The sequence below is a fragment of the Colletotrichum higginsianum genome, chromosome 9 (assembly GCF_001672515.1).
Source record: "Colletotrichum higginsianum IMI 349063 chromosome 9, whole genome shotgun sequence".
Taxonomy (NCBI): domain Eukaryota; kingdom Fungi; phylum Ascomycota; class Sordariomycetes; order Glomerellales; family Glomerellaceae; genus Colletotrichum; species Colletotrichum higginsianum.
Genome location: NC_030961.1, coordinates 3,368,984 through 3,384,125, shown reverse-complemented (window position 1 = coordinate 3,384,125; position 15,142 = coordinate 3,368,984). Strand labels below are relative to the sequence as shown.

General features: G+C 51.6%; 4 protein-coding genes across 4 annotated transcripts; 3 read left to right on the top strand and 1 right to left on the bottom strand.

Annotated features, from left to right (window-relative positions):
* Positions 1-1,266: 1,266 nt before the first annotated feature.
* On the top strand, positions 1,267-1,868 carry CH63R_13225 (Metalloendopeptidase; the record flags this gene model as incomplete). Its single annotated transcript, XM_018308199.1, has 2 exons — positions 1,267-1,549; positions 1,615-1,868. 2 exons carry the CDS (start codon positions 1,267-1,269, stop codon positions 1,866-1,868), a joined length of 537 nt encoding a protein of 178 aa, XP_018152616.1.
* Positions 1,869-2,249: 381 nt separating this feature from the next.
* Positions 2,250-2,914, bottom strand: CH63R_13224 (uncharacterized protein; the record flags this gene model as incomplete). Its single annotated transcript, XM_018308198.1, has 5 exons — positions 2,250-2,338; positions 2,424-2,487; positions 2,554-2,595; positions 2,659-2,764; positions 2,862-2,914. The coding sequence occupies 5 exons, from the start codon at positions 2,912-2,914 to the stop codon at positions 2,250-2,252; spliced, it is 354 nt and encodes a 117-aa protein (XP_018152615.1).
* A 1,542-nt stretch (positions 2,915-4,456) lies between these two features.
* Positions 4,457-5,233, top strand: CH63R_13223 (uncharacterized protein; the record flags this gene model as incomplete). Its single annotated transcript, XM_018308197.1, has 1 exon — positions 4,457-5,233. The coding sequence occupies one exon, from the start codon at positions 4,457-4,459 to the stop codon at positions 5,231-5,233; it is 777 nt and encodes a 258-aa protein (XP_018152614.1).
* Positions 5,234-6,720: 1,487 nt separating this feature from the next.
* CH63R_13222 (Ankyrin repeat domain-containing protein 52) lies at positions 6,721-14,250 on the top strand (the record flags this gene model as incomplete). Its single annotated transcript, XM_018308196.1, has 5 exons — positions 6,721-7,279; positions 7,335-7,409; positions 7,463-11,034; positions 13,283-13,801; positions 14,188-14,250. The coding sequence occupies 5 exons, from the start codon at positions 6,721-6,723 to the stop codon at positions 14,248-14,250; spliced, it is 4,788 nt and encodes a 1,595-aa protein (XP_018152613.1).
* Between the last annotated feature and the right edge of the window lie 892 nt (positions 14,251-15,142).

The following is a 15,142-nucleotide window of genomic DNA, read 5'->3' as shown; positions in this document are numbered from 1 at the left end:
GCTTTCCTGTTTGTTATCCACAGAGCGATGAAGTGTGTTTCCGAAGCCATACAGAGACAATCATGCTTCAGAATCATGATCGTCGGTTCAGATACCTTGGAACTATACCGTGAGGTACTCTCTCTCTCTCTCTCTCTCTCTCTCTCTCCGTGCCGAGAACATATTCCAAGATGCAATTTGGAACCTACATTGTTTGCATGGTGTTCATGAGCTTACAGAGCAAGTAGCGATTGATGTGTTGATGACGTAGTGGACCATTAACGCAAGTCTCTTGTTTGATATATACCAACAATTTGTCTAACTCCATCTATGCTTATGCTTAAAATCAAGGCGAGATTCTTTCTAGCGCAATACTTAGACCGTCCATCACCACCCGGGTTTACCATCCTCATGAGGCTTGGGACCTATTGGTCTTGAAGACGGACAAGAGGGAAAGAAGTTAGGAACGACCCACAAAAAAGAAGTATTGACGTTTCTGTCTGTTACGTTGTCTTGCTTCTTCGAGGGCCTCATAATACTTCTTTTTGGTAAACGGATCTCCAAGCCTTGAAATCGAAACGCGACCCCAGTGTCAAGACACGTGTATACATGTTTTACTTAGACAACCATAACTCCTTAAAAGGAACATTGACCTTCGGGAGATTGGCCTAAATCTATAACTCAAAATTTTGTCTACCATTCATCATCTCCTGAGCATCAATGCAATGGCATTGCACATGCAGGCCCCTTTATTGATGTGATGCTTTTGCCGATTGCCGCAGTGGGGGGTGGATACTTGGTGTTGGATCTGGTTGGCTGATTGAGTTAGTATACGACCCGCTCGGGTTAGAATTTGTCGGTCGCCCTCTAAAATAGAATATAGCTCTGTGATATTATAGACGCCAAGCTCTGCTAGCCAGACTAGCAGTGTTGCATTGCCTTGTGCAATTTCTCACTCACTACTTTGCTTTGCAGATCTCTTGACAACATAGCCTCCCAGCGCCAAGCATTCATAATTGTAGTAACTTTCAAACTTTCGGCCTTGACCGAGTGATCCTAGTCCCCCCCCCCCCCATCGTGAGTGTACATTCTATAACATAAATGACCGCTTGCCCGCAGGTAGACGGAAACCTTGCCATCGTCATTCGTCGTTCCAACTACCATCCAGTCTTTACTTACCCAACTATTAGTCACTCTCTACCCTACACTTTTACTATTCAGGCGAAGTCAGGTCGCACCGCTACTCCAGCTACACCCATCCCGAGGCCGCCAGACAGCATCGCCACCATGCACTACTCCCAGTTTCTCCCCTTCGTCACTCTTTTCGCCTCCTCTGTTGTCGTCGAGGCCAGCCCAACAGCAATGCTTGAAGGGCGCTCAGTGGGACTTGTTGCTCGCGCTCCGGACACGCCGGGTGACGCGTGCATCAGGACGCCAGTGAGCGCGGAGCCCGACTACTCATACTACACGTTCCACATCAACGCAGACATCGGAGAACGCGCCAAAAACGCGGGACTTGTCAAGATCGGCGTGCAACAGCATTGCGACTCGAACGGCGGTCTTTTTGGAAGTTCGTCACCCACGCCGCGTTCCCTCACCTCTTGCATTGACCAACTGACTCTAACTTGCGCGCAGTGTGGGCCACGAACACGAATAACTGGGCGTATGTGCTTCTGGACAAGTTCGGCCCCGAGAACCCGTACAAGGTCAAGGTCGACCGCTGCCAGAAGGGCAAGGATCGTCACATCTCTACCTACAGAGTATGGCTGTGCAACGAAAACAACTGGTGCGGGACTACGGCCTGCGGATTGGACCGGAAGGTCTGTCCTGAAAAGAAGACGAAGGCGGTTGACTTGTCAGACAACTTGATCTGGCCGTGCGCTCTTTAAGGTGTTTGGAACGCGTGCGTATCAGATTAACGAATCAAGGATTCTGATTGCCCACGACTTAGGTCCTTCAAAAAAGACTCCTTGCTGATGGAAAAAAGAGATTTGGGACAACAGCACAACAGCTGATTAAAGCTCATTCATCGAAGCTAAGAAGATGCCCCAGTCCTGCGTCTGTCCTAGTGACGATGGTGAAATTACATAGTTTGTGCAGCGTTTATAATGACATGAATTTCCGTTCCCGTACCGTTGTAGTGTTCTTGCTGAGTGATAGCCTGCACGACAAAGTCTCGCTCTTCCATCACATTTCAACACAATCTGTTCAGATTCGATATTGGCGGGGCCGCTCCACCGAGTGAGTGTCCGCCACTGCCTCAACATCGCCTAATCGCACCAAGAGGAAACGGCGTCCGGGTCGGCGTAGCAGGTCAATGAGTTGTCGAACGCGCACGGGAAGCCGACTTGCGACGCAACTGTCGGAAACAAGAGGTTATTCTCAGGTCACTGCACCACAACCCCCCCCCCCCCCCCAGCTCTGGAGATTTCGGAACCACTTACCCGCCTTGCAGAGCGTTTCAAAGTCATCACCAGAGATCAGATCTGTGACTCCAACCGACCGACACTAGGGTTTCTGTCAGCATGGCAACACCCACACCGGCAGTGTTCGCCGACTGTAGGAACAGCTTACCCTTCCGCTGGGAGTGTCGTATTGGACGCTTCCCCAACTTTTCTGTTTGAACGTTAGATTGACTGGACAGTCCCAAAGAGATTGTCATAGCGGGCAGCGACTTACCTGTTGAGCGAGCAAGGCCCTCTCCGAATCGCATGCTTTGGTGGTCAGACGCCAGTTGTAAGTCCCGCCGTTGTGGCAAGTGCAAGAGTCATGATAGCGCGCGTCACTTTCACGATGTCAGTCTCGAGACGGTTTCGATCGCACGTGTCGACCGGGGCAAACAAGCCAAGACACGTGGACTGTGGTGGCCGACGGGCACTTACGCAAAGAAGGCAAAAAAGACGGCACTCGCCAAAGCAGATGTTGAGAAGCGCATGGTTGTTTTTGAATTATGTGATGAGTAGAAGCAAAGTAAGCTGGCAGGGTTGTTTAAAACAAGAGGCTCGTGCGGTTTAGACTGGTTGATCTACAGCTATAATCCGGAACGCTATGGCTTAAGTAGTGGTTCGCGGATCGTGCAGACCATGAAGTCTGGAAAAGTTGACTCGGTTCTCCTGGCACTATCACTTTGATTTCAAAAACGAAGCTCGAGTCAATGATTGATCATCTGATAGATTGCGGGTTGCCTAGTCTTGCCCCGTTGTTGGAAGGTGGATATTGCCCTCTCCCACCGGTCCCCCCACGTGTATTGTCTCTAAGGTTGCTTGTAAGTGCGTGTTCTAAATCGCAATTGCCTGTTACCTAGATAAGCTAACACATGAAGAGCACCAGGGGATCGACATTGGGACTGCCGAACTCGCGAGGGACTCGGAGCTGGTGATCCGCGGATAGCGGCATATTAGTCGGGCCCGCCATCGACTCGAGACCCGCTGATTGCAATTACTTTCGACCTCTGACAACGCTTTCTGGTGCCGATATTCCGTGCGGGACACGCATTCCACGAATGGCGGACGAGCAGGCTGTGGGGGCTGACCTGAGTCAACAAAAAGAGATTCGAGTACCCTAATGGCCTTTTGTCGCTGCTAGAGTCGATAACTGATAATGTTTACTCCACGGTTCCAATTCAAAGTGGGCATACGCTTTTTTACCATAGTTGCCAGAACACTATGGCCCGACCGAAAGGCGCGAAGAACTCCAAGCCCTTGCAAACTCGCAAGCACTGAGCGCGTGAATTGAGAACGATAACCAACGCTCAATCGACTCGGTTTCCTGGAGGTTCGGCCACCCTCACTCGGGCTCTAAAGATGCTTCCATTCAGTTTGAAACAATAGTGCGGAACTTTCGGTTCGTAGTGATATATCCCGTGATTGACGATCCTCGTGTGCTATGGAGCATCCTGGCATCCCTAGCAGGCAGTCTATTCTATCGTTATCTCGTACGGAGCAGAGAGCAACCGGGAGATTCGCACTAAACGAGTCATATCCATGTTTCTGTTGATGTTCAGTCGATATTACTCCATCTGGACAATAACGTGCTGACAACCACATGTCGTGCCCTTGGACCCTCCATTGGCGGGCACGCGTGGGCTCTGGTCCTCTGCTCTCGTGCCAGTCGTGAAAGACTCTGGGTCAACCAGTTGCTATCTTACACCGATATTTCCAGATTGCCTCATGACCAAGTGGATGACCGAGTGGGTGGTTGGGTGGGCGGAAGTCATCGACTGCTAGTCATTGTAATTCGGGCAACGAGGGTGGGAGGATTTCATCGGGAAAGGCACCTGTTGCCGTATCATGCGGGCTCGGGTGTCTCTGGGGAATAGAGATAATAGTAAACAACGAAAACATAAGAAGCATAGGATCTCCTCCAAGTCATGGTGGATTCTTCGCCGAGCAGCAGCATCCTCTCTCTTACAAGACTCTATTCAATACTTTTCTTTACTGTGAATAATTACAGCCCTCGGCTCTCGCATTCCGCAGTCATGAGGTTCACACTCCCGTCCGTTCTCTTCGCTATTGCTGCGACAGCAGCCCCAACACCCGAAGGCACCCATGCAGATGCCGAGAGTCTCCTGTCCTCCATCTCTTCCGTCGATCTCGCCCACGACGACGTCATCCTCTTCGGCGTCGGCGGGAAATACCAGGTCCTCAAGGACGCCGAGTTCCAAACCCTCAAGGAGACCGGTGTCCTGACGTACGGCGGCAACGACAAGGTCGTTGACACATTCGACCACCTCAACGTGACCAATGTCACATCGACGCTTGAGGCCCGCGACTGCCCTGGCCTCAACACCGAGATCCACGTCACCGGCTCGACCGACTTCCTCGACTGGGACGTCCAGATGTCGGCCGTGTGGGGAGCGCAGCAAGCGCCCGTCCTCATCGCCGTCTCGCACGGGTACTCGGTCGCCAACCAGGTCTCGTTCGGAGGCGGCATCAGCTTCCCCATCAAGGCCATCGGCATCAGCCTCAACGCCGACTACACGAAGACGTGGACGACGACCGACACGACCACCATCACCTACACCGTCCCGCTCGGCTACTACGGCACCATCATCAGCCAGCCGTGGACTCACCGCGTCTTCGGCAACGTGTACAAGTCCTGCGGCACCGACAACTGGCAGAAGGGCACCTTCACGGCCAACAGCCACACGAGCCAGAACTACGGCGGCATGGACTGGGTTACCGGTGTGATGCGCCTCTGTGCGAGCAAAACATACCCCATTCCTTACTGCGAAGGCTCGGGCAGCCACCACTGAGCGTTCACAGCCCGTTGGTTTGTTCCCCAGAGCCTAGCCGCGAGGGGACTGAGCGTGTTTCTCTCGGGTTGGAAGGACTCTGGGGTTCCGAGTTGCTGTAGATGGCGGAGCGTAAACGGCACGTGTCACTGGCTGGGCGTGCAATGGAAGAAAGTTATCGTCATAATCCAGCTTTATTATATGTTACTAGCCGCTAGACGAGTACAGCAGTCTGTGGTCTGTTAATTCTTCCATCTCATGTTACTGAAGTCATATAATGTCAGCGTTTATGTGAATCAGCTTCATTTATCCATCACATGCAGTCCTCAGCTTCCTTCCTCGTATTGTGACCAATACAAGTATTTTTCCATGCTTCCAAGTTCAAAGATAGGTGACATCCATCCTTGGTCTTGACTTATACTGCCGGCTAAGCTAGACCCTAGCATCGACCCACCTAACAACATCCGAGCAATGCCAAGTAGACGTAAGGGGCGTTGCACACCTTGCTCCTGAATTGCCAAGATTTAGTGTATTGATTGTACACACTAATTACGTTAGGGATAGACTTTTGTAGTAATCTTGTAATCTTGTAATCAGCCTATACATATGACTGGAATACTTTTGGTGGCCCTTACTAGTAACTATTACTGTTTCAACATATATGGCTCTGCACTCAGGCAGTTGGTTGGATCCAGTTGAACTGGAGTCCAGCGACATCGTCCTGTCCCTCGGCCGGGACGCCTCCTAGTCCTCCCTCGGGCAGGACAACTTGCGCGTCGAGATCGACTCTCTCTGTCTCAGTCGGCGGGATCAAGATCCAGGATCTGGCCATCGTCGACGCATCTCTGGTCTACGAGGCGAGTTCATGGCCAGCACTTGGACGTCCAGCAGCCACGCGTTCGAGTTCCGCATGCTCAGGGACGTGGGAGTTGCCCGGTGCCACTTTTGCCGTGCGTACGCCCAAGTTCCGCGGCAGCTCCACGCAGCCAGCGCCGGGGCTTGATATTCACGGCACCGTCCCCGCGCCCGGGTCCGGGGCAGCACAGCGTTCAAGGGCTGCAAGATCACATACTCTAGCATGCGCGTGCACCTGCACCTGAGGGCTATGGACAAAACGGTTTGGGATTATTTGGGGACTCGCATCCTCAGAGGCTCTGCCGGGTCTTATTTATGCCTTCTTCTACTGAGGGCAGAGTCCCGTACCATACAGCCGTCTCTTAAGAGGCGGGCAAAGCTGCCGGACATGTGGTACACACCCATTGCCAGTGCTCGTATCCACCGCTCGCCTCATGTCTTCACAATCGTGTCTCGCTATTGGTTGCCTGATTGATGTGGGATGCATGCGCTGGCAAAGAGACGCAGCCATGGACGAGAAGTGCACCTGCAGATGCATGTCAGCTTTGGAGGTCGGCTGCGCCTCATACCCATCACCTAAGTGGAATATGTAGGCCTCCGCCCCTCCCTTTCTCTCCCTCTGTCGGGTTTTTGGCACCCTCAAACATCTCACCATGGAGCCGATAGGACTTGCGGTTGGAGTCGCGGGCCTGGCTGGCCTCTTCTCCAGTTGCCTGGAAGCCGTCGAAAGGTTCGACTCTTACAAGAACTTTGACCGCGATTCGCGTTCCTTGACCACACAGCTCGACGCCGCCAAGCATCTCTTGGAACAATGGGGTCGTGCCGTCGGCATCGAGAACGGAAAGATGTCGGACAACCATCATCCTGCCCTCGACAACGAAAAAACACTAGAAGTCGTCCGCAAGCTGTTGTCCAGCATCCAAGACTTCTTTGGCGGTCCAGACGATGTGGCGCTTCAAATAGCAACGTCAACGGACAGGGACTTCCTAAAAAGCGGCCCGCTTCCTTCGCGATGGACGAAGCATTCTCGCCATAGAGCGCCTGCGGATTCGAAATGGAAAATGGCTTCTTGGGCGCTATCTGGGAAATCGAAGCGTACAAAGCACGTCCAGACAGTCACCTCCCTAGTGCAGTATCTGTATATCCTCGTTCCCATCAACGATACCAAGGAGATACAAGCAGGACAAAAGTCATCGGCTACAGACATTCGAGGTTCGAACAGATTCCATTGTTTGACTGCTTTCCGTCCCGAACTAACAATTTGAAGATACTTCCTCACATGAGCATCTTTGGCTTGCAACGATTCAAGCGTTCATAGACAAGACAGAAGACGAAATGATAGGTACGTATGAATATACCACCAGACACCCGTTCTCTAGTTATTAACGGCCTCAGCCGAAACAAAGAGGGACCTATGCGCCTGGCTTGGTTCTCCGTCTCCGAACGACCTTTACGACGATTCCATTCAGAAGAGACTGGACGGGACATGCGAGTGGATATTAGAGCGAGACAACGTGCTTGGATGGCTTTCGCCTGACATCTCGCCCGACAGCGCCAGCTTGCTCTGGATCAACGGCCCGGCAGGGTTCGGCAAGACTGTTCTGTGTGCCAAACTGGTTGAGATTCTTTCGTCCAAGCCTCAAACACCCGTCGCACATTTCTTTCTCTCATCCAAATTTGAGGGTCGCGATGATCCCTATGCAGCCGTCAGATCGTGGGTCACGACGGTCTCTTTCAGCAGCCCAACTGCTTTGGACGTGGTCCACAGGAAACGATTGGTCCAACATGAGCAGGTCGCAACGCGGGCAACTATCATGAAGCTCTTCCGCGAGGTTCTGCAAGCCGTGCCGTTTTGTACTTTCGTCTTGGACGGTCTGGACGAATGCACTTGGTTAGGCGAGAACCGTAACGACGGCGACTCGGTGGTCCGTTTTCTCAATGAGCTCAGGCAATCAATTACCGACACCACTGCCCGAATTTTGGTTGTCAGCCGCAACGAACCAGAGATTCGACAAGGACTCTTGCAGTTCCCGGGCTTCAGCGAGTATGCGATATCTCCCGAGGACGTCCGTGACGATAACGTAGCCTACTCTAGAAGCATCGTCAACAGCAAGCTGCCGAACAAGGACGAGCCAACCAGACTCAGCATCTCTCGGAAAATGGCCGATCGCAGCAACGGCCAGTTTCAGTGGATCAAGATGCAAGAGGGGTTCTTGAGGAAAGGCAGGAATAAAAAGCAGCTCGAGAAAGACATTGACGAGACCCCGGCCGGCCTCGATCGTCTCTACGACCGAACCTGGGAGAGGATTGAGAGATTACGAGACGCGGAAAAAAATAGAGCATTCTCTTTGCTCCGGTGGGCCGCGTTCGCTCTGCGACCTCTGACTGTCTGCGAGATCACTGAAGCCGTTCTCATTAACGATGACTGTGACGATCTGCCGCTTGACGAGTTGCCGGACTCTGTTGACGAAGACTACATTGAAAGTGAGATCTTGGGTCTCTGCGGATCCTTGGTTGAAGTGCGGGGCACTCAGCCGGACTCCTCTCCCGGATCCAGGAAGATACACCTGACGCACTTCTCGGTCAAGCAGTATCTGCTGTACAAGATTCCGTCCCAGGGAGCGATTCTATTCGCTAATGAAACCTTGCGCGCATCAAACGAAACCCTCGAGGCTGTAATCCTTGCTAAGCTGTGTCTCCGCTACATCAGCTTCCAGCGGGTCTGGGACGACTTTTCTGCTGAAGACGATAATCGAGTTGGGGCATCCTTCCGAAATTACGCCGCGGAATACTGGCATCAGCACACTGATTTGAGCAAAGCAGATGATGAGCCGTTGGTAGAAGCCATGAACACCCTCTTTGACGGACGCGCTAAGACTTGGGAGTCCTGGAGAAAATGGTTTGATCTCTACGGCGAAGACTTGGATCCAGAGGCGACGGAAACAGCAGCAAGCCCTTTGTATTATGCTTCCCGTTTGGGGCTGACAGAGGTCGTCAAACATCTCATACAGCACTGCAAACACAATCCGAACGAAAGCCTAGAGTCCGGAAGAGCAGCGCTTGTGGTCGCATGCGAAAGGGGAAGTCTGGAAGTTGCGCAAACGCTGCTTGAAGCAGGAACCAAAGTCAACGTCACAGGCTACCGAGGACGAACGCCGCTCTATTCGGCATCAATGAACGGTCATCTCGAAGTGCTGAAGCTAATCCTCGAAAAGGGGGGTGACTTGACGGTGGCAAATGCTGGTGGATGGACTCCGCTACATATAGCCGCAGATAACGGCCATCTTGAGGTCGTCATCCTTCTTCTCGCCAAGGGAGCAGAGGTTGCAGTTGCCGATAAGGACGGCTGGACGCCACTGAATTCAGCTGCTGCTGAGGGCTATGTTGAGGTAGTGAGGCTACTCCTTGACAGGGGAGCAGATATGACAGTTGCTAATAAGGACGGCTGGACGCCACTAATCTCAGCTGCTGATGAGGGCCATGTTGAGGTAGTGAGGCTACTTCTTGACAGGGGAGCAGACATGACAGTTGCTGATGATGATGACGGCTGGACGCCACTGATCTTAGCTGCCTCCAATGGCCATGTTGAGGTGGTGAGGCTCCTTCTTGAAAGGGGAGCAGATATCTCAGCAACTAACAATAATGGGTGGACACCACTGAACTTAGCTGCCGTCAACGGCTATGTTGAGGTAGTGAGGCTACTCCTTGACATGGGAGCAGACATGACAGTTGCTGGTGAGGGTTGGACGCCACTAAGTTCAGCTGCTGACAGTGGCCATATTGAGGTGGTCAGATTGCTTCTTGAAAGGGGGGCAGATATCGCAGTCGTCGATAATGGTGGATGGGCACCACTGATCGTAGCTGCCAACAAAGGCCATATCGAGGTAGTAAGGCTACTCCTTGACATGGGAGCAGACATGACAGTTGCTGATGGGGATTGGACGCCACTGATCGTAGCTGCCGGCGAAGGCCATATCGAGGTGGTAAAGCTACTCCTGGAAAAGGGAGCAGATATCTCAGCGGCCACCAAGAATGGATGGACGACACTGCTGTCAGCTGCTGATAACGGTCATCTTGAGATCATTAGCCTTCTTATCACTAGGGGGGCAGATATCGCAGTCGTTGATAATAGTGGATTAGCGCCACTGATTGTAGCTGCCAACAAAGGCCATATCGAGGTGGTAAAGCTACTCCTGGAAAAGGGAGCAGATATCTCAGTGGCCACCAAGAATGGATGGACGGCACTTATTGCAGCTGCTTTCCAAGGCCATATCGAGGTAGTAAGGCTACTCCTGGAACGGGGGGCAGATATCTCAGTTGTTAACGCAGATGGGTGCTCATCGTTAGGTTTTGCCTCCCATGGCCACCTTGATGTCGTCAAGTTACTTCTTGACAAGGGAGCAAACGTTGCAGTCGCCAGCACAGACGGTTGGACACCACTTATCATCGCATCACGAAATGGTCATCCTGATATTGTTAGACTTCTCCTCGATAAAGGAGCCAACATCACAGATGCTATGAAAGACGGATCGACAGCGCTTGAATTTGCCGCACGAAACGGACACGACCTGGTAGTTGAGTTGCTGCTTAACAACGGAGCTGGTTTTGCAGTCATCAACAACACAGGAAAGACGCCGCTTCATTCAGCCTCAGCTAATGGCCACATTAAGGTCGCTAAATTGCTTCTCAAAAAAGGGGCAAGTCCAGCAGCTAAGACTCACAATGGATGGACGTCGCTTCACATTGCCTCCCAAAACGGTCACATTGAGGTCGCCAAATTACTTCTTGAAAAGGGGGCAAGTCCAGCAGCTAAGATTCACAATTTTGGGACGCCGCTTCATTTAGCATCCAAAAATGGCCACATTGAGGTCGCCAAATTACTTCTCGAAAAGGGGGCAAGTCCAACAGCTGAGGACCATGATGGATGGACGTCGCTTCATTCGGCCTCAGCTAATGGCCACATTAAGGTAGTCAGACTCCTTCTTGAGAAAGGAGCAAATCCAGCAGCTGGGGACCACGATGGATGGATGCCGCTTCATGTTGCCTCCCAAAATGGCCACATTGAGGTCGTCAAATTACTTCTCGAAAAGGGGGCAAGTCCAACAGCTGGGGACCACGATGGATGGACGTCGCTTCATTCGGCCTCAGCTAAGTCAAAGCACCCACTTTTGGGCCACCCCCACATATGGGCCACCCAAAAATGAGGGTATTCCCATCGACACCAGTATGTTCAATTAACTATTGACTGCACCTAGATGCCACCACAATACAGCTTTCAGCCTCACTAGGTAAATCAGCCTCGCTGGACTCATCTGTGATATCCTCTTTATCGCCAGCCTCAACCTGAGCCTTCTGGATGTCTTTGATGTTGGCGAACTTAGTGTTTGGGTTGATCTGAACTGCCTTCCTTTTCCTTACTGCAGTGTTGGTAACTTGGGCCTGCAGAAGCTCCAGCTTATGCTGGGCAGTGGCCAGCTCATAGGCCTGCTCGCTGAAGCCTTTTTTCACCTTCATGAAAAGGAGGCGTTGGGTATGCGCATCATTATCCAACTCTGTGAATAGCTTCAGTTGGCCAGACAGATCCTTCATCTTCCTTGGCGTCGACCATGCCACTGCAGACGACGCAGATGCCCATCCTTCAGCTTCCTTGCCCCTAGACTGCCCTTTGCTGACCTGATCTGACGATGCTGATGGCTTTGGTGTTGTTGGGAGTAGGAGGGAGCTCATCAGAGGCTTCGCCATAGAGACAGGCCATAACCCTGTCCATTTCCAACCACTTCTGATGTTCTGCATCGTCATACCTGCAAGGGCAGCCTTATAATAACAGCCTAGGAAGTTCCTCTTGCCTACAATAGTAGAGTCATTCCATAGACTAAGGTATCCAAGCTCCTTCCTATAGGCTGCCTTAAGAGGGCTGAAGACTGCTTGATCAAGTGGCTGGAGGACATGGGAGGTGTGTGGCGGTAAGAACAATAGATGGATGTTGTTTATATAGCACAACCACATAAAGTCAGTCGTTGTGTGGCTCCCATGCCCATCCAGGATCAATAGTCTAGCCTCCTCCTTATCCCCCTTGCCCTGAGGGACAGTCTGAGGGATAAACACCTTCTGCAGCCATTCAACTGCAGTAGCATCTGTTGTCCAGCCATTTTCAGTTGCTGTGAATTGCCAGCCTTCATAAGGGCTAAGATCTAGAGGAAACCACTGCTGCTGGACTGTCTTACCCTTATCTATAATAAGGGGATGAAGTCTGTGGCCTAGGGCAGAGATGCATTCAATAATAGACACCCATGCCCTTGATCCAGGCTGTTTCTTGCGGATAGACTTCGCCTCAGACATCCCCAGCACCAGCCCATTAGATCCCTGGCCCTCAAGGATACCAGTCTCATCCATGTTATATCTGTTGGCTGGTTTGATGCTGATGATCTCTGGTATGGCGAGATGCTTGAACCAGTCCCTGATGACCTCAGTAGATGCCCCATTAACACGTCTTGAATCAATAGGGCAACTTCTCTTGACCTTGACTGATGGATTCCTCCTTATAAAGGCCTGGACCCAGCCTCTCCCTATAGGTTGGGTATCCCCTATGGCATGAAGGATTCTTTCTGCAAAATGCTTCACTTGTTGATGGGTTGGAGGAAGCCCAAGGGCATGCTGGATTCGCACCCATTCAGCCAACTTGGCCTCCTGGCTCACTGTGAGCCTCTGCAGGTCAGAAAATGCTGCTGCCCTTGCCTGGGTGCCTTGAAGACGATGCTGAAGGGTAGACCTTGGCACACCATACTGCTGGGCAGCCTTCCTGACACTCTGACCGTTCGAAATGGCCTCAAGCGCTTGATTGACTTCATTTTCTGTATACTGGCTCATAATGCCTAGAATAAGGTGCCCTAAAAAGATGAGGCCATTTGCATAAGGTTGGAAAAAGATGTGATAGTTTGAAGTTGGAGGAGGATGAAGGAGGAGGTTGGTGATGAGGCATTTTTGGGTGGCCCATATGTGGGGGTGGCCCAAAAGTGGGTGCTTTGACTTAATGGCCACATTGAGATAGTCAGACTCCTTCTCGAGAAAGGAGCAAGTCCAACAGCTGGGGACCACGATGGATGGACGTCGCTTTATGCTGCCTCAGCCAACGGCTGCGTTGAGGTAGCCAGATTACTTGTTGAAAGTGGTGCGACTGCGTCAGTTGGAGATGAGCGCAGCAGAACGCATGTCGAGGTGGACAAGCTGCTCATCAGCAAGGGGGCAGAGATTTTCGTTGCTGAAAACAGGGGCTGGACGCCGCTGCATGTTGCATCACTAAAAGGCTTCAGCGAGCTGGTCCGGCTGTTCCTCGAACGATTCCCAGATCACACCGACGCTAGGGACGACATCGGCCGCACACCCCTCTTTTTCGCAGCGATGCAGGGACACAGTGAGGTTGTTAAGCTGCTGCTTTCCCGTCTGGCATCTGCCAATGCCATGGACTGCTACAATGCGACGGCTTTGATTGCGGCGGCAAGGGATGGACACGCAGGCGTGGTGGAGCTCCTGCTCAATGAGAATGGCATCTGGTTCAATCACAGGGACAAATTGGGCAGGTCCGCTCTTTGCTGGGCGAGGCAGAGCGGAGATGTCCAGACGATTGAGCTCCTCTTCAAGCATTCACAGGGGACAACAGAAGCGCAGCCGGGTCACGAGAACACGCCGACGGGAGACAGAGCAGCTTCGTTTAAGCCAGACTCAAGCATCTGCGATGTTTGTACGATCTGCTTTCCGGAAGGCAAATCATACCATCGTTGCAAGGAGTGCCCCGGAGGCGAATTTTTCATTTGTTTGGAGTGTTTTCAGGCAGGTTTTAGGTGTCTGGACGATTCACACAAGTTGGTTCTGGAATCGTCAGACTAGAGGCAGAATGACCATAGAAATGGGAAAGTATATTTCGTAAAAGTATGGCGATGTAAGGTGTGTATGACTGTCTTTCGGCAACTCACAGATCTGGCAGAAACCAGCTGTCTGGCTGTCTGGCCGTGTAAGAGAATGTCAGTAATTGCGACATGTTCGATTATAACAAATCCTGGAAACTATTTGTGGCTTGTAAGTGACTTGTTCTGTGTCCAGTCTGAAGACCTAACATCTTGCAGGTGGGAAAGGGCATCGGCGCTCCATGCTCTGCTGAAACCACATGTAATTTTGCTGAGTCGTGAATGCCCAGCAGAACTTGATCGAGTTGGAAAGGATGGGAAGAGAGGTGTGAACAGCAAAATATATCACGACCTACCTAGGAATCGAACCTAGAATCCTCAAAGTGTGACAAGGGGGCCGAAATCTGATGCGATGTTGTCTCGCCAACAGGATAATGAAGATGCAGTTTCGCGAAAAGTCGATAGGCATGTAGGTGCCTTCTTCCTTTTAGCGACACTCTAACGCGATTCCAACATTATTTCTAGATAAAACGGGGTTTCCAATCGTTCCCTTTTGGCGAAAACCTTTCCACTGGTCAGCTCTCTCAATACGGAAGTGTTGAGAGCAGTTGCAGACTTTGCCGGTGTGTTTTCCGGTATGACATGACCTCGAATGGGACGGCCGAGGCGAATCCTGGAAACACCCAACAAGACGTGGTGGGACCATAGAAGACTTCGTGCCAGGTAAGGGGGATATGGAGAATCACTCTCGAAGTCACTTCAGTGAAATCCTGGAAGGCCTCGCGTCTATTGTCAGGAGCGGCTCGGCCTCGAGAAAAGGTCGACAAATTGCCCAACTGAGCTGTCTCGGAGGATGTCCACTGATATGATGGGATCAGAACTAACCCTCGGGTCTCATTAATAAAATAGAACAGCAACAGCTCTGGGGCGACATGCATCACCACTCGTTGCAAGCATACGTTCGGTTCACGAGGACTGAAACCACAATCACGGGGCTTGACGATATTGAGACCTTTGTTTTCCTTCTGCGATAACTAGGCTATTGTTCTGAACCAAAGTTCTGAATCAAAGTTCTGAGCCAAAGATTACCCGTTCCGATTGACGACCACATAGCGAAACCAACTAGAGAACCGATCCTTCTTATCGTGTGTCCTTTCCTCGATACATGATGCCG